At 41.8% G+C, this 18,209-nt stretch overlaps 1 protein-coding gene across 7 annotated transcripts; it reads left to right on the top strand.

The window, feature by feature from the left end:
- The first annotated feature begins 585 nt into the window (after positions 1-585).
- On the top strand, positions 586-17,357 carry ANKRD34B (ankyrin repeat domain 34B). 7 transcript variants are annotated; one of them, XM_037802214.1, is made up of 5 exons: positions 586-1,020; positions 2,010-2,151; positions 3,995-4,073; positions 10,072-10,228; positions 14,122-17,357. In XM_037802214.1, the coding sequence occupies exon 5, from the start codon at positions 14,145-14,147 to the stop codon at positions 15,672-15,674; it is 1,530 nt and encodes a 509-aa protein (XP_037658142.1). In that variant the 5' UTR covers positions 586-1,020; positions 2,010-2,151; positions 3,995-4,073; positions 10,072-10,228; positions 14,122-14,144; the 3' UTR covers positions 15,675-17,357. The 7 variants fall into 7 exon arrangements, with proteins under 7 accessions (XP_037658142.1, XP_037658141.1, XP_037658143.1 ...); XM_037802213.1 differs by having other exon boundaries at positions 9,597-10,228; XM_037802215.1 differs by having other exon boundaries at positions 3,992-4,073; positions 10,109-10,228.
- Positions 17,358-18,209: the final 852 nt, after the last annotated feature.

Genomic DNA, 18,209 nt, shown 5'->3' with positions numbered 1-18,209 from the left:
GAAATTTGCTGAGAGATAAATCGACTTTCCTCCTTTGAGGACACAAAGCTACAAGCTAGTTTTTTTGTTTGTTTGTTCGTTTTGTTTTGTTTTTAAGAGAAGTCATAGGTTTACAGAAAAAAATTCGAAAATACAGAGTTCCAATATAGCGCCCCACCCCACTACAAACTAGTTTTGATTTACATTACCCAACTACTGCTACTACTACTACTGCTACTACTACTATTACTACTGGTAGTCTTTTCTTCACTAGATGTTCTGTTGTATACGAAGAGCTAAAACTGTTGCTTCTACTTAATTTCGTCTCTCAGTACTGTACCTCAGTGGAGTTTAACACATGAAATATATTTTGCAACATTTTATTAGTGTCATATTAATGCTTTAATAGTGTAATAAAGTTATAAACTCATCAAAACATCCAACCTGAAGTGAAGTCCTGGCTTTACCGAAAGGGGGTACAGGGACAGGGAAGGGATAGAGGAAACCGTGGGGAGCAGACACAGGCACCAGCTGCGGGGAGGGCAGATATGAGCAGGCGAACAGCGCTATAGGGACGTCTTCTCTCCTCAGTGGTAATCACTAGGAAAGGTCCCGGGCCAAGTCGCCGCGGCCAAAGAGCAGTGTCCAGAGTGGGGTCGGGGTGTAGTGAGGACAGAAGGAGGAGCTTCGGGGACCAGATTTTGGCCCTCCCAGGTCTGAACAGGGCTGTCACCACCTGCAGCGCGGCTCGGAGCCGGCACGTCACTCCCAGCGGAAGCGCCGCGCCGCCCGGGCGTCTGGCGAGGTGTGCGCGTCCCGGCCCCCACTTCTCCGCTCCGCTGCTCGGCGCCCTCCACCCGCCTCTCTCCCCCTAGCAGGGGCGGAGATAGGGTGGCACCTATCGGGATCTGCAACTCGAGCCGCAGAGGAGCAGCCAAAGACCACAGCCCAGCCTAGACGGCACCCTACGGCTACCGCCGCTCAGGGTTCGAGCAGACCCCGGGAGGCAGGAGATAACGCCAACTAGACAGCCCGTCCCAGGTCAGTGTGCGGCGCCGTCTCTGCCGGCTGCACTTGGGGAAACTTTGGTTTGCCGTGGCGGCTGCTGAGAAGAGGGGACCGGGAACGAAGTCCGGGGCCCTGCGGCCAAAGGCCTCTGTGCGCCACCGCCCGGTGCGCCCAGGCCCTTGGCGCCCGCACCTCCCGCGCGCCCTGACATTGCAGTGGCCCGCGAGGGGAACGCGACCCGGCGCCAACCGAGGGCCACCGGGCTTCAGGGGCCTCTCCAGGGTCTCTGCCTTGCCATCCCGAGGCGCGCTCCGCCCGAGCCCACTCTCGCGCCTCCTGTAATCCTCCCCCTTTCTCGCAGCTGGCTTTGCGGCTCCGGGATGCGGCCTTCCCGCGCGGGGTGAACTGATCGTGGCCGCCCGCGGCTGCGGGATGTCGGAAAGGATCCCGGGCAAGGGTCTTGCGGGCGTGGGTCAGCGCTGCAGCGGGAGCTGTGCGTGCTTAGCCGCAGAAGCGCGCGGGTCGGAGGGTCCGACTTGGGCGCGTCTCCCCGGGTGCCCCCGGGTGCTCGGCGGCGGGAGGTTCAGATTGAGGGCGGAGAAGCGGACTGGGGACGACGAAGCCATTTGCAGTCCCTGGCTGGAGAAGTGGGAGACATACAGTGGCGGGCAGCCGAGTGCCCGCGCCCTGCGCTTCTCAGGCGCGCAAAACCTTGGCGCCAGCACCCGGGACGCCCTGACTAGAGAGCCGGGGTGCAGAGGTGCCCCCGCCCCCGTGTGGGGGCAATGACTGTACCTCTCTGGCGCGCCATTTTCAAAGGGAAGGCCGCGTCCCCCGGGCGGGCGGCCGGCGTGGGGACAGCCCTGCAGAGGCTCTGGGTAGAACCCCTTTCGTGGATGGCAATCGCCTCAGCCCGCCAGCTGCCTGCTCTCACTGAGAAGAGGGGAGGAAACGCGCACCCCGCCTCCTTTGGTGCCCTGGCGCTGTCTCCTCAGTCACCTTCCTTTGCCCTTCTCCAACAGCACCTCGCGCTCTCTTGCTCTCGCTCTCGGGAAGAACAGAGGAAAGGAAAGAGCTCGTTTCCTGGAGCCGGTGGAGACCGTGGAGACGCTGCCAGGATCCTCAACAGCTTGAGAATCTTGTCACCCTTGGTTCCCTGAAAGTGTGGGTTTGCGTTTCTGTGTGTGTGTGGGGGGGGGGGGGGTTTGTCTAGTAAAAGAAATAGGTATGCAGGGTATGCCCCTGGGCACAGCCCCAGAGGACCGGGAGACAACTGAATTAACGGAATGGGCAGCCAGCTCATTCTGGGTATGTGTGGAAAACCCTGCACACGTTACCAGCTACTCCTCGCCTTGGGCAGTTTCTAAATATTCCTTACAAGCTGGTGCCAAGGATGAACACTTTTCCTGGCAAGTCATTGCATTTCCTGGGACAATCTCAGATGCATCTTTTGTTCTGGCTTTACCACTTTCCTTGCCTGGGGAGGAGACACATAAAATGCTTCTGGCAGGCCGGCTTGCCTCATGCCAGATGCAGCTGGCCTGAGCATCCTTGGGCTGCCCACCAGGCTCTGGAATTTTCAGATCTGTTTGGGAAGCGTGAAACAGGAAGTCTCCAGTCCCTCACCCATTCTAACTCAAGGCTGTACCCTCCTCGTGATCTGTGTGCTCATTTTACCCCCTCTCTAGGTTGTGGCAGCCAACTCTGCCCATGGCTCCTGCAAGGGAGTTGAGCATCAAACCACTGGAGGCAGTGATGGAGACAGCCCTTTTGTGAGTTTGAGGCAGGGTTGATAGCAAAGAGGAAGCAGGACTGGAGTGAGGAATGAAAACTTTGCTGCAGATATTCTCCAAGCGTGCAAAGGAAGCACCGCTTATTGAATATCTGGGAGTGGAGCCTGGGATGGTACAGTCTTCCCATGTGATTCTTAGGCTCACAAAAGGTAGAGAACCCATTGCTATAGGGAACTACTTAGTCTCCTGTTGTCAGACCCAACCAGCCCAGAGGAATCTACATATGCTGTACCCATATTGAATGATGCATATTTAGAATCTGGCATTTATTAAATTCCTAAGTAGCAATGGTATTAGGTAACTATCTTTTTAAATCCTTACAATCTACTTATGATAAAGTAGGTATTATCTCCATTTTTAGGGGTGTGGAAACTGAGGCCCAGAGGAATGATTTCACAGGGGTTAATAATTTGGAAAGAGACAGTACCCAGGTCTCTGATACACACCCTGCTGCCTCCTCTGAGACTCTCTAGTCCTCCTGTGGCACAGCACAAGGACAGGGGCTGGGGAAAGGGTGAGGGGCCAAAATTGGCACTTCAAACCCCTTTGCTAATTTCTATCCCCTCATCCCCATCCCCCACCATAGCCAGACAACTACTTTTATAGGAGGGAGCGTGGGTTCTATCTGTTGGAGGAATAGGAGACTCAAAGGAATATAACTTCTCTCCTAATAAAAAGAAAGCTGGGGTTGGGTGTGGAGAAAAAGCCACAGAAGGAAAAGCTAAGTCTGTGATCTCCAGGATGCCTTTTGAAAGCACCTCAGTCATACAGCACCATTTTATTAGATGCCACACAAACCAGGCACTCAAAAAGGCCCTACTGTGTGGGAAGCTGGTCATCCAAGAAGCAAGGAGACATTGAGACAAAGGACACAAACCTCTAATAGTCCTGGTAAGCAAGTAGGAGGAATGGCTTTGAGAGCGTTCCTTCACCTTTCCTGCTCAGTTGAGCACAGAGGCCCTTCCGCCCCCAGCTTTCCTTGTAGGGCAGGCCCCATCCTGCAAACAGATACACCCAGGATTGCTGTGCAGAGGATCCACTTCAGTTGCTTTTACAAAATCACAATCAGTGAAATGTGATTAACTGAACACTGTAGGGATTTCTTAAAAAGGAATTAAAACACTAACTCCAAATGGGAAAGATGTGTGTGAGGGAATAATACACAAATTATTGGTGTTTATGTAACTCTGAATAGCTTTGATTTTTTTCAGTAGGAACTGACAGCTGGCTGGCAGCAAACTCATCCAGGGAGAGAAAAGACAGAGCAAAGTATGAAATTTTGAATGTTTTCAGGTAACTTTCCATTTCGGTTTAGAGTGGGTGTTTGGAGGGGTGAACGTAGTTATGGTTTGAATTGCTTCATTTATTGACAGATATTTTTAATAGGGACTCATAATTCCAAGATCCAACACTTTCTATTTCTCTTTTCATTCACTTTCTGATTTATTCAGCAGGAATTTTGCCATAGCTCTCCATGGTTCCAGGTCTTTATGTCAGAAGGCTTGACCTTCTCTTTGACCTCATTTACATTTTACCTAAACTCTGTAACCATCATCCAGTCCAGTAGTTCCCATCCAGGAGTGATTTTGCACCCCCCCCCCCCAGAGGATATTGGCAATCTCTAGAGACGTTTTTGGTTGTTGCAACTGGGGGAAAGGATGCTACTGGCCTTTAGTGGGTAGAAGCCCGCAATGCTGCTAAATATTCCATAATGCACAGGACAGTCTCCTACAACAAAGGATTATCTGGCCCAAAATGTCACTAGTGCCAAGGCTGAGAAACCCTGATCTAGTCCAACCTTCTCTGTCTGTTGTCCAGTGTCCTACTTGCCATTACTCCTTTCCCTCTGTCCCTTGAATCCTAATGAATGAGTCCTCTGAAGTCTTGTTACTAGCAAATAACATGACCTCCCCATCCTCCTAGTCAGGTATTTTCTCCCCTTTATAACATAGCGCAGCTGGATGAGTTTGTTTCCTTGCCATTTTTTCAGCCACATCTGACTGCCTCTCCCAGGTTCAAAAGCCTGCTGGATGGATGTTGAAGTCTTGTCAAGAAGCCAGAGGGAAGGAACTGGAACCAATGGACTAGTAAACTGGAGAAAATTTTCTCCCTAGATTTCGATGTTAAGAAATTGTTTCCTTTAAAAAGAGGTGGGGGAAAGAAGCAATTTTGAGCTTCATTCATTCTAGAATTATTTGTTGGGCTCTCTATATATCACACCCTGGGAAAACAGTGAAACCAACACATAATCTTTCCTATTGTAGGTGAAGAATATTACCTTAAAATGTATTCTGAACCTAAAGGATTTTTTTTCTCCCCAATGAAAGTGACACAAATATATTGGGTTTATAAGGATAAACACCCGTCTCATGCCCCACTCTTTCCCACTCTACTTCCATCCCACTCTCAAAGGCAACTTCTTTCAACTCTTTTAACAATTTTTTTCTGGCATTTACTTCCAGATTTCTGAAAAATATGCATATTCTACTATTTTATGATTTATCCATTAAAAATATTATTTAATGACATGGTTATTGAGGTTTTAGCTTTCTCTCACAAAACCCACTTCCTCTCCCCTGATTATCCTGGCATAGTTTTAGTATGGTAAAGCCAGTGTTTACTTAATATGACTTCAAAAATATTGTCCTCTGCAGAGCCAAACAATGTGCTGTGTTTACATTACCTAACATATGCAGCTTGCTGTTTTCCCTCTAATAGATGATTAGTGAGATTATTTGTTTGCTTAGTTTTTTATGTATTTATCCTTAATTTCTTCCACAGTCGTCATCATTTTTGTCAACTGCCAACCAATATTATATCCCATATTTATATGTTCATGCGCTCACTATTATTGAGCACCTACAGTGTGTCAGGCAGTGTCCTAGTTCCCAGGGATGCAGCATTATAGAGGACAGAGTCTCTGTTCTTAAATGCTCAAACATATCCGATATGGAAATGCTCCCCTACTGTCCTCTGTTCTCCTCCATGACTGTCATTCCTTGGGCTTCCTTCACCCTTTTTCTGGATTCCACATCTTACTCATTCTTGATTTGCTTTCTGAAGTACATATAGTAACTTCCCAACAAAGTATGCAGAGGAGGTAACTTATTTCAGTCCATGTGTGTCTGAAAATATCTTCATTGTTCCCTCATATTTGATTATCAGTTTGGCTATTATAGAATTCTCAGTTGAACGTAACTTTATTTAGAATTTTGAAGCTAACACTCCATGATTCCTTGTATTAAAGTGTTGCTTTTGAGAAGTCTCATGCCAGTTTGATTGAACCCTGTACCTCTGTGTGTGACCTGTTTTTCCCTTCCGGAAGCTTTTCTGCCTGGCATCCTAAATCTTTACATTGCTGTGCCTTGGTGTATTAGTTCCTGTTTGCTGCTCTAACAAATTACCACAAACTAAATGGCTTAAAAGAACACAGATTTCTTCTCTTACAGTTCTGGAGGTCAAAAGTCAAAAATCAGTTTCGACGGCTAAAATCAAGGTGTTGGCAGGGTGGCTCCAGGGAGACTCTGTGTCCCTGCCTTTTCCAGCTCCTAGAGGCTGCCCACTTTCCTTGGGTTGTGGCCCTGCCTCACTCTGACCTCTGCTTCTGTCATCACATCACCTCCACTGACCCTCCTGCTTCTCTCCTATAGGGGCCCTTGTGATTACATTGGGCCCACGTGGTAATATGGGATAACCTGCCCATCTCAAGATCCTTAACTCAATCATATGTACTAGTCCCTTTAGTCATGTAAGGTAACATATCACAGGATACATGGACTAAGATTTGGAAATCTTTAGGGGAGGCCATTATTGTGTTTACCACTGTTCCGGTTTGCTAATGCTGCCATTATGCAAAATACCAGAAATGGATTGGCTTTTATAAAGGGGGTTTATTTGGTTACAAAGTTACAGTCTTAAGGCCATAAAGTGTCCAAGGTAAGGCATCAACAATAGGGTACTTTCACTGGAGAAAGGTCATGGGCATCCGGAAAACCTCTGTTAGTTGGGAAAGCACGTGGCTGGTATCTGCTTGCTCTCAGGTTGCATTTCAAAATGGCATTCTCCAAAATGTCTGTGTCAGCTTCCAACAGTCATCTTCAAAGTGTCTGTCTCAGCTGCAGCTTTTCTGAGCTCTTTCTGTCTGAGCTCTTGTAGTGCTCTAGTAAACTTATCAAGGCCCATGCTGAATGGGTGGGCCCACACCTCCATGGAAATTATCTAATCAGTTATCACTCACAGTTGGGTGAGTCACATCTCCATGGAAACAACCTAATCCAAGGGTTCCAACCTAATCAACACCAATATGTCTGCTCCCACAAGATTGTATCTAAGAACATGGCTTTTTCTGGGGGACATAATATAGCCAAACTGACACAACTACACTTGGTGTGAGCCTTCCTCCATTCAGTGAGCTGAGGTCCCAGAGGGTCCTTTAGATCAGTAGTTAAGCCCTAGGAAATTTTCTTTTTATTTCTGATTATTTCTTCAACCATTTCTTTTCCTCCATTTTCTTGCTTTTTGTCTTTCTAGAGCACCATTATTTTGATGTTGGATCTCCTAAAATTGTCACATTTCCCCCCTATTTTCTGTCTTTTTTTTGTTCTACATTCCAACTGTTTTAATTTTATCTTGTAACCTTTCTCCAGAACAAAAAATTTCTGTATTTTATTTTAAGTTTCTAAGATTTCTTTCTCATTCTCTAAAACTGTTCTTTTCATAGTATCCTATTCTTATTTTATTGATGCAAGTTCTTCTCTCAGAGGAAATTACTTTTCATTTTTTAAAGTTTTTCTTTTGTTCCTTGCATTATCTGTTTCCTTGGTTTCTTATTCTGTTTGTCTTAGGATCTTTTTCTCATAGGGGTGATCCTTGTCTGTCTCTTCATACTTACGGGGGAATTACTGAAAGGCTGATGGGAAGAAAGTCTGGCAAGACTTGTTGCAGGGGGGATTCACTGTAGGATGAATGGGCAGAGAGCTGACAATCAAAACCAGCATCTGTGGGTCTTTGGGGCATATTTGTCCAGGCAGGCATCCTCCAGTCTCCTGCCTGAGTTGAAGGTAGGGGATATATGCCAGGCTTTTGATCTCCTGGTAGCAGGGCAGGAGGCTCAGATCCCAGAATCCAGCATATAAATTCTCACTTTATCCCCCTGTTTTCAACCCACCTCCTTTCCTGATGAGTTTGTTCAGAGAATGAATCTTTGTTTTCTTGCCTGGGAAAGTAGTTTTATTCTACTTGGGGCTACTTGGGGAGGAGTAAAGTACCTGGGGGTCCAGCTGTTCTGTCCAGATTTTCACCCATCCTCTCATTTTCAGCTCTGTTTTCTCATTGCCACTTCCTGTGGCTCCTGGGGCCTCTGAGCCCTATGCCTCACGGTTATGTAGCAGCAGCCTCGCTTTGCTCAGGCGTTTACCACGCCACAATTCCCAGTTTATTTCAAAATTTGGTGGAAATTGCTCATCTGATGATATCTCTGTTCCAATTCTCTTTGTTCTTCAGAATATATATCTTTTTTGTTTTTGTTTTTTAATAACTGAGCTGTAATTTTAGTGGAGTCTTGGGAGAAGAGAGAGGCACTAAATGAATATGGTAAATATGCCAACATGAATCAGAAGTGATGTTAAGGACATTCTAGTTTTAAAATAAAAAGCAGTTTATCCAGTTGTTTAATAATTAATATCTTCCAATAATGTTGAAATTATAGTATTTGTAAATTATAAGGAAAACGTACTTAAAGGCCATGTTCTTTCCATATTTATCTTATTAGAGCCCACTTAGATTTACAAAACATTACTTACAGATTCTAAAAAAAAGCTTTTTCAATATTTTATCTGTTATTTAAATAGGCTGTGGGTTAGAGATATGAAAAAACATAAAAGGAGGCTAAAATTCTGAAATAAAATTGTAAAAAAAAAAAAGAATACAGTGATTAGGAAGGCACAGCAGGAAAGTACTTTTCTAAATATTGTCTCTTTTCATAATCAGTCCTCCATGGGGTGCACGTTTTCTGATTGCTGTGCTGCAGATGGGGAAGTCAAGGTCCTGAGAAGCCAGGGGACTTGATGGGGGCATGCAGCCAGGAGAGGAGGCAGAACTGAAATTTGGATCTGTCTGATCCCTGAACTTCCTGCAGTTGAACTGTTCCATATTTGGAAGGTAGAGCTGATCTTGGGAATCATTTCTAAGCTAGAGATAACAAAGGATTTGACTGAATGTTGATACAATATCAGCACTGGGTGTTCCATCAGGCTGTTTCACAGGAGACAGAAAGAAAGAACATTTCTGAACTAGGAGAATTCCATGCAAGAGAAGTGGCCTTCTTTAAGGTAGGGCTTTACTTCTTTCTATTAAAAGGAAATCAGCCAAACTTTAATTTCAGCATTCAGTGTGCAAATAGATGAGGCAAAATAAAAGAACTAGTTGAAAGATGTTAAAGGGTAAAAATTAGGTATAAAGACAAATGATTAATCCAAATAAGGTCCTGATTTCAAATGAGACACTAAAAAACCAAACGTGTTCATTTGGAGGAAAAAGTATCTGACAGTATTTTTCTCTGAAAAAATTTAATCTATAGACTTTCACAATTGCTCTACTAAATGTGAACAGTTTGAAAAATGAGTAATCCAATAGGCTTTGGAAGGCTTAATGACCCAAGGAGTAAACCTATTGGCATTGTTTTTGGCAGACAGTTCTCCAGTACTCAGTGGGGAGGTCTGCCACGTCCACATGGCAGATAGACGAGGTAGATAGATGGTGCCACTGCCCAGCTTCTCTGATACCTGCAGCCCTTACCCACCTCCCCCCACCCCACAGGACCTGCCACGGGACCACTGCCCCTCTGGCATGCCAGCGGCAACACACTGCCAACTCTCCTTCTCTTCCAGAACCTTCGATGCCAACCTTGGTGAGAGAAAAGCTGTGACAGAAACTAAGCAGGATTAATGTTGTGGAGAAAGACCTTTACATGAGGACAGGCAGAACTTTGAAAGTCTTTCCAAGAAAATTCTTAAAAGACATTTTCCTTTTTAGTTTTTTTGTTTTTGTTTTTGGAAAGCAAGACTGCCCCAATGTTAGAAACCATATTAAGATGTAATATAGACATCTGGTATCAAGTAACTTGTTGTCTTTTGAATTTCTGTTTCTCAAATGCTACTTTTGTCAAAGGTGTTTTTTTAAATGATTGAGATTGTATCTGATCTTGAATTCCACTTGCTAAGTACTTTCTATATTTGATATTATGCTCCAGCTCATTGTTTTAAATTTCTTTGCATATTAAACCCATTTGCAGACGAAAGATGCTAAAAGAAGGTTTATTTTGTGATCAGTCTCACACGAGCTCTTTGAAGATGGTTTGCATTCAGAATTGACCTCTGAATTGAAACCCAGGCTGTCAACCAATCCTAACATTTCCCTGGATAAGCTCCTCTTACATTCCTGGGCTGCAGGTATGTTTGGCTCTGGCATAGCTTTTTTAGAACACTGCATGGCATGGGGGTGGGTGGGAAAAGCGTATAGATCAGGCCACTCACTTTCCTTGTATTGATGCATTATTATATACTGAGTAATTGCTCTTTGCTTAGCACCATGAAAGATACTAAAGTGGAGACAAACAAGTATATTCTTTTGAATGCTGCCTTTTAGGAGATTACCAGTTGAGACTCCATTTGAAAGTCGAGGCGTAAATACTATTGATAATACTAGAAAAATTGAATTGTGTTATTAAAAGTAAGATCTAACATGACCCTTCATAAAATTTTAATTATGAAACATATCTTATTATGTTTATGTTATGTTATAATCTTTTCTGTTTACGTGTGCTGTTATAACAAACAGTAAGTGGCATCCTACAGAAGACTATGTAAAACATGTACTGTTTTAAAAATAAATAAAATGAATGCCCATATACACACTACCCAGCTTAAGAAATAGAACATTGTCTGAACCTTAAAAGCCTCTGTGACCCTCCGAGTTGCTTTGTTCCCCTACCCCCATCAAGAGGTAATTATTTTCTTGACTCTTGTGTTAATCATTCCTTTTTCTTTTTTCTTTTTTTTTCTTTTTTTAACTTCCCCACCTATGTATGATCTCAAAGTAAAGTAATTGTTTAGTTTTGAAAAACTGGGTAGCGAGCACAAGATTAGGTGAATGAAGAAAGGTCAATATTACCAGTGTTTGATGAGGGCTCTCGGGAGCAGATAAGCAGAATAGTTAGTGTCTGGATCTCAGTCTGGCCCAGTATCCCTGAGTGTTTACAAGAGCCCCTTCTGGGCAAGGTCAGGAGGGAGTCCTGGGAAATATGGGGCTCACCATTACAGGGCTTCTGGAAGGGTTGTAGTGTAGATCAGAACTGGGAATGGGCTGCTCAGTCTTTCTCCACCTAAGTGCACCATGACTTATTCCTGGGTCTCAGAGCAGGTAAAGAAGAACAGTTGAGCAGGGCTGAGGAGGGTGCATTGGCTGACCCACAAAGCAGCACCTGGAGGAGAAATCAGAGATGTGGTCAGGACAAAGCAAGTGCAGATAAGATCTTGGGGCGGGCTTGGCTAATGAGCTGGTAAAATGGCAGTATGATTTGGGGATGATGTCCGTGCCCACCTGTTATCCTGGCATCTCCCTTCACCATTTTCCTGGGGATTTTTGGTGCCTCTCCTCTGTGGTGATCTCCAGTCTCTGACACCTCATGTGCTTTTCTGTCCTTCCATTTTATTTTGATGGATTACGTCCTCTTGAGAGTATATCCCCATTCTTGATTGATTGATCACATTTTTTACCTTTTGAGGGCTCTTTTTCTGGTCTCTGAATATTCCTTTTTTAAATATATAGCATCTTACTCTTGTTTCATGGTTGCAACATCTTCTCTTATCCCTTTGAGGATAAATGCCCAAAGAATCAGGGTATGGCTGCTTTCTGGGAGCCAAGATGAGCAACGGGGCTTTGAGCCCCTTCATGCGGTTGTTAGTAAACATGCAATCACTTCATCCCCCTGTTTTATTAAATATGTCTGATGTATCCAGTCCAGAGTCACTCAGTTTCACCATTTCCGGAGACTAAACCTCTGGACACCTCCTGGGTGGGAGGAATGACCCAAGGCTGTTCTTCTCAAACTTTAAAGGGCCTACTAACTACCTGGGAACTTGGTAAAACGTGGGCTCTGATTCAGTAGGCTGGGATTCAGTAGGCCTGAGATTCTGCAAGTCTAACAAGCTTCGAGGTGATGCTGACGTTGCTGGTCCAAAGTAAGTAGCACTTTGAGTAGCAAGGATCTAAGGATATAACGGCTTCTCTAATAGCCTTTCATCTAGTTCTCCTTAATTGAGCTGCACTCTTCACCCCAGTTCTAGAGCTTCCTACCAATGCTTCTTTTGAGGATTCTGTAGTGTACATTGGGTTAGTTCTCAGTTTTTACCACTGCTGGCTTGAAACACAGCTTTCTCAGGTTGGCTGAACCAGTTATTGCTGATCCATCTACATTCCAACTTCTGAAATGTTGCTATCACCTTCTCTCCTTTTCCCACTATCTTGGAGAATTTAAGTCTTTAAAATAATTCTTTACTATTAGTGGAATTTCAGGAAGGAGCAAAATTCAATGTGGTGTGTATTCAGTCTGCCCTTATTACCCTTAACTATAACTATCTGCTAAAATATTTTCCTAAATTTTGGTTATATCAGTGGAAATAGAACCTGATTTGTAAGTAACTGCTATTTTATGCTTCTAGGTCTTTGCACCGGGATTATGCTCTACTTTCCCATCAAACTCTTCAAGAGCCAGTTCAAAAGTCTTGCTTCTGTCAAGTCCCCTTTGGTTTACAAGCCATTAAAGCTTCTAGATTCTCAAGACTTTTCCTAATAACCAGCTGCTTATATAGTATCTCTTCCAAAGACTCTGTGAGTTCCTCAGGGGTCAGGCCAGTATCGTTGTAGCTCAGTGCCTGGCACATATTAGGAACTTAAAGATGTTTAGCTATTGAATTAATTTCTATGTGCATGCGTCTTTCCTTCTCTTTCTGCTCACTTCATCTTTTTTTTTCTCTGCTAAAGAGATCATCTTAATTATTATTTGTTATAGTTATCAACTAAGTTCATGCCCCCAAAAAGTAAATGAGTATACCCTCCTCGCTATGTTGGATGTGACTTTCAGGGATGTAAGTTACCCTGGCAACGTGGGACGTGACTCCCAGGGATGAGCCTGGCCCTGACATCATGGGATTAACAATGTCTTCTTGACCAAAGGGGGAAAAAAGAAATGTAACAAAATAAGGCTTCAGTGTCTAAGAAATTTCATACGGAGTTGAGAGGTCATTCTGGAGGCTACTCCTATGACGCTTCAGCCAGATATTACAGATTGCCATGGTGTCTCAACAGTATTCCTTAAAACCCTAAAGAAAGCCCAAGGCTCTATCTAAGACTCTATCAAAGTTTTACTTATTAAATTTATTTTCCAGAAACTTAAAACTTCCAGATTGTTCCTATGCCAGATAAGCCCTGATACTTAGAGGTATCACTCTCTCCCAAAGAATCAACGAGTTGCAGTCCTCTACCCCATAATGTCAGCAGCCCTTTTCAACCAGAAGTTAGAATGGTCATTGCCCAAATATCCCTGAAGACCAAGAAAATGATAAAATGAGAGGGAGAAGTTCTAACAGAGAAGTTAGGATTTAACAAATGATTATGACCACTGAATCATTATATAGATATTTCTTTTAGTTTCTAGTGTATTAGAACAGCCAGAAGAAAATACCTGAAAGTATGGCACTATAACCCATACTATAGTTTGAAATGTGCTCTATACCTACCTGTTAAACTGTATTTTGAAATTTATCACTTTTTTAATATATGTTTTGCAATAAAAAATGTTTAAAAAATAAAATGAAATAAATTTGGTGGAGAAAGAAAAAAAGTAAATGAGTAAAGAATTAATGCTTTTTTCTTTCTAAAAACTGCTAAATTAGCTTAGATTTAAATATTATATAAATTTCCAGTTGATTTTTCTCCCCCATTCTAAGAGCTGTTCAAAGACAAAAATTTTCCTCAGCTCTAGATGAAAACATCATTCTTGTCACCTAATGGAATTATCAGTTCAAAGGAATTTGAACTCAAAATATTTAAATAAATGAAACAAATTTTTTTTTTACATTTTAAAAATAAATTTTAAAACTACCATGTTCGTGTTCTACCACAAATAGTCAATGAACACACTGAAAATAAACTTTAGTTTGCAATTCCTTAAAGGTTCTCTTCCTGTATTTGTACTTAAGAAATTAAATTGTGAATAACACAGGCAACATTGGGACATCGATTCTGGCTAATCCTTTGGTCTTCATCTTCTTTGTTAAACCAGGTATTGCTTTCTGACTTTTGACGATGGATGAAGGTATAGAGATTTCAAGGGATGGAAATTCCCTGATCAAAGCCGTGCATCTCAGCCGGCTTCGCCTCACGAGGCTCTTGTTAGAAGGTGGCGCCTACATTAACGAGAGCAACGACCGTGGGGAGACACCCTTAATGGTCGCTTGTAAGACCAAACACGTTGATCACCAGAGTGTCAGTAAAGCCAAAATGGTTAAATACCTGTTGGAAAACAATGCTGATCCCAACATACAGGACAAATCTGGGAAAACTGCTCTGATGCACGCTTGCTTAGAAAAAGCCGGTCCGGAAGTTGTTTCTTTGCTTCTAAAGAGCGGGGCTGACCTCACCTTGCAAGACCATTCCAGTTACTCGGCCCTTGTCTATGCCATAAATTCAGAAGATAGAGAGACCCTGAAAGTTCTACTTAGTTTTTGCAAGGCAAAAGGGAAAGAGGTCATCATCATAACAACTGCGAAGTCGCCCTCTGGGAGGCACACTACCAAACAGTACTTAAATATGCCTCCTGCAGACATAGAAGGAGGTCATTCCCCAGCCACCTGTGCATCTCCTTCAGCGATAGACATAAAAACAGCCTCCTCGCCACTCCCACCTTCTGAAACGGACATGACTCTTTTTGGCTTTAAAGATCTGGAGGCGGTGGGAAGCAGTGATGATCCACGAGAACCAGGCTCCCCTGTAAGGAAGGCTGCTCTAACCCCTAGTGGACCGAAGACACCCCAAGCCCCACCGTGGATCAAGAGTAACCCCTCACTGATGTCCCAGAACAGAGTGGCCTCCCTGCAAGAGGAGCTGCAGGATATTACTCCAGAGGAAGAATTATCCTACAAAACCAATGGACTGGCCCTTTCCAAGAGATTTATCACGAGGCACCAAAGCATCGATGTAAAAGATACCGCACATTTGCTAAGATCCTTTGACCAGGCCAGCTCAAGAAAGATGTCATACGATGAAATCAATTACCAGTCCTTTTTTTCAGAAGGAAATCAACATTGCACTGAAATCCCTGTTGACCAGGACCCAGATTCTAACCAGATGGTATTTGCTTCCACCTTAAGAAGCATCGTTCAGAAAAGAAACTCGGGGGCAAATCACTACAGCTCTGATTCCCAGCTCTCTACTGGTCTTACTCCTACAACTTTAGAAGATGGCAAAGCACTTGTAGGAAAGAAAAAGATCCTCTCTTTGTTGTCAGGGTCCAAAGAATTGTTGGAGAATATCCCCCCAGGTCCCCTGAGCAGGAGGAATCACGCAGTTTTAGAAAGACGGGGTTCCGGAGCTTTCTCTTTAGATCATGGAGTCACTCAAACCAGACCAGGATTTCTACCACCTTTAAATATGAATCCCTACCCTCCCATCTCCGATATCAATGCCAGCAGCAAGATTTCCAGTCTTCTTTCTTGTGGTCAAAAGACGCTCATGCCAACAATTCCTATTTTCCCTAAAGAATTCAGAAGTAAAAAAATGTTGCTAAGAAGACAGTCATTACAAACAGAACAAATTAGGCAGTTAGTAAATTTCTAAGAGATGGCTAGGAAACATATTTTCTTAAAAAGTCTGTTGGAGAAACACAGAACTAGAGAAGAAACCTTAAAAGTTCATCCTTTTAAACCTTGTGATTAGTTAGGCAATAATTGTTAGGAGGCTCAAAATGTGCTGTGTGTTGTACTAGACACCATGGACACACAAATAATATATAGTTTCTGCTAAAGAAATCTCAAGCAAAATGAGGGATACTTTCTCAAGACTTCCAGTATTTAGCAACCTTCAACAGATCCAAGTTTTTGTTTAATCAAAATAGCAAAGAGAGTAGGCCATGTATGTGGCAGATAGTTATTCGTTGTTTTTTTTTTTAATTTTTCAGATTTGCCAAATATTTTATTAAGAAAAATTGTGCTCAAATCAATAAATATCTTAACACTTCAAGTCAATAAATAAGATTTTAGTTTTCCATGATGCCAAAAGCATAAAAGAAAACACTGACAGCTATAAAATGTTCTAGGACCAAGAAACCTAAGCTACAAAGAAGGACGAGACTCATTCTGAAAAAATATTGACTGCAGGTGGGTGAAAATCTAACTAAAATAAAAAAGGTCAACCATTATAAAAGAATGGACAGCTAATAATTTACATCAGCTTAATCAATATAAAACTGGCCAGTCTAAAGTTTTACAAGCTAGTAAAAATCTTATGTGCTGAGTTCCATTGTGGTTGTGTGCTGTGTTTTTGCCTTGTTTTGTTTTTAAACAAACTAACCTATAATGTTATCTTATGGGATTCTTCTTTCTCCCTATCTTTTAATCCCTATAATCATTTGTGGAAACCTATCCACTGGTTTCCAATAACATAATAATATTTAAATAAATAACAATAAATTTAAATAAAATTTAAAAGGCATTCCTCCTTGCTTATATCAAAGCATTCTTATCTGTCTATGGGTAATCACAAATAAAAATTTGCAATTTATCATATATAGAAACTAAGTGCTTGCTTAGTTTAAAACAAGAAAAACTGATTATTAGATTAATTTAGGTTAGCTAAAATTAAGAAAGCCAGTAGAAACTTAATCACAAAATGTACTACGTATTCCATTAACATTAAATAATATATTTTATTTCTGGTAAGTAATTATTAGACATTTATAAATAAGAATATATAAGAATAATTTCCCTTAATGGGACATTCCAATCATCTAGTATTTTAGGACCTTTGAATAATTTCTAAAAAATAAATGAATACCCTACTACTATTAAAAGACATTATAAAATGACTATATATCTATATGATTTCAAAATACAGTATTTATACAAAGAATCCATATTTCAATCTAGCAGTTTAACAACAAAGAATAAATCAAACTATACAAAACCTTAGTGTCAATATGATGATTGTCGTAATCAGCTTTATTTCTTTGCCTATCAGTAGAGGAGGGCCTAACAAATGGCATCACGGCTTTCTTGGTAATTTGATATAAGCAAATTGTACTGTACCTAGGAATTGTTTAATTTATTGTGGCTTTTATTAATAATTGCAGGCTTTTCCATTTAATGTATTGAAGACCATTAATTATATTAGAAATATTTTTTTTGATTCAGAATCTAGAATTGTACCTGATGTATCAGTAGTTAAACCCTTTTTGTCAGTTTTAACATTGAGAAAAGTTCTTGGTTATATTTTGAAGAATATGTAAAGAGTTTAGTTCAAAAACAAAACAGTATCAATAAAGATTTTAAATGTCCTTTTGTGGAAATTATTTTTATTCATCTCAAATACTAACGAATATTTCAACATAATTTCAAGAGAAATTGTGGCACATGTCACTTACACATATTTACACATATGTACATAGAAAACCAAGAAAGAATAACTTTTGTTGCTATTCTCATCTTATCATGAAAAAAATATTTAATAGGATTAATAAGCTAATGGCCATAACTGGAAGAATTTTGAAACTGTTAGCAATCCTAAGAACTTTCTGTGGATTGAGATTGTTTGAACTTATTTGAGAAGCCATCCTTTGGGACTCTTCACTCCATTTAAGTGGAAGATATTACTGGGTTGCCAATAGTGAGACACATGTTTGTACAAGGAATCCGATGTGTGTATGTGCATTTAATGTGTTTTAAGCTGTATTTAAAGGTATACTGACATTCATTAATTAGTTTTACAGCTATTATTCTTAGTTACTTGTGGCTAGGATTTCCAAAGAGTAAATCTAACACTGAATCTTGGCAAGAATAATTTTGTGGAGGACACAGGGCAACCCAAGTTACTGAGACAAGTGCTGACGGTACACTATCCAAGCAGTGCTTGGGGAAGATGGTGAGAACCTGTTTGGCATATTCTTTGGTGGAGATGCACTCATCAGGCATCCAGTAAATGAACCTTGTAAAATGTCAAAGGATAAAACTATTTACCATCTTCTGATTAAATACTCACTATGCAGCCTTCTAATAATTTGCTTCTTCCCATATAACTTGCTTAGAGGAGAGATTGGACTTGTCACAGTGAAGTGAAGGCACAGTCCAATTAGAAATCATGAATTCATAATAAATTAGT

This window comes from Choloepus didactylus, chromosome 13 (genome assembly GCF_015220235.1).
Source record: "Choloepus didactylus isolate mChoDid1 chromosome 13, mChoDid1.pri, whole genome shotgun sequence".
NCBI classification, from domain to species: domain Eukaryota; kingdom Metazoa; phylum Chordata; class Mammalia; order Pilosa; family Megalonychidae; genus Choloepus; species Choloepus didactylus.
Note: the sequence above shows the minus strand (reverse complement) of the source record. Positions and strands in the feature narration are given on the sequence as shown.

Bases quoted from the DNA above. Each gene is read 5' to 3' on its own strand.
- ANKRD34B (XM_037802214.1), top strand. From the start codon at position 14,145: ATGGATGAAGGTATAGAGATTTCAAGGGATGGAAATTCCCTGATCAAA.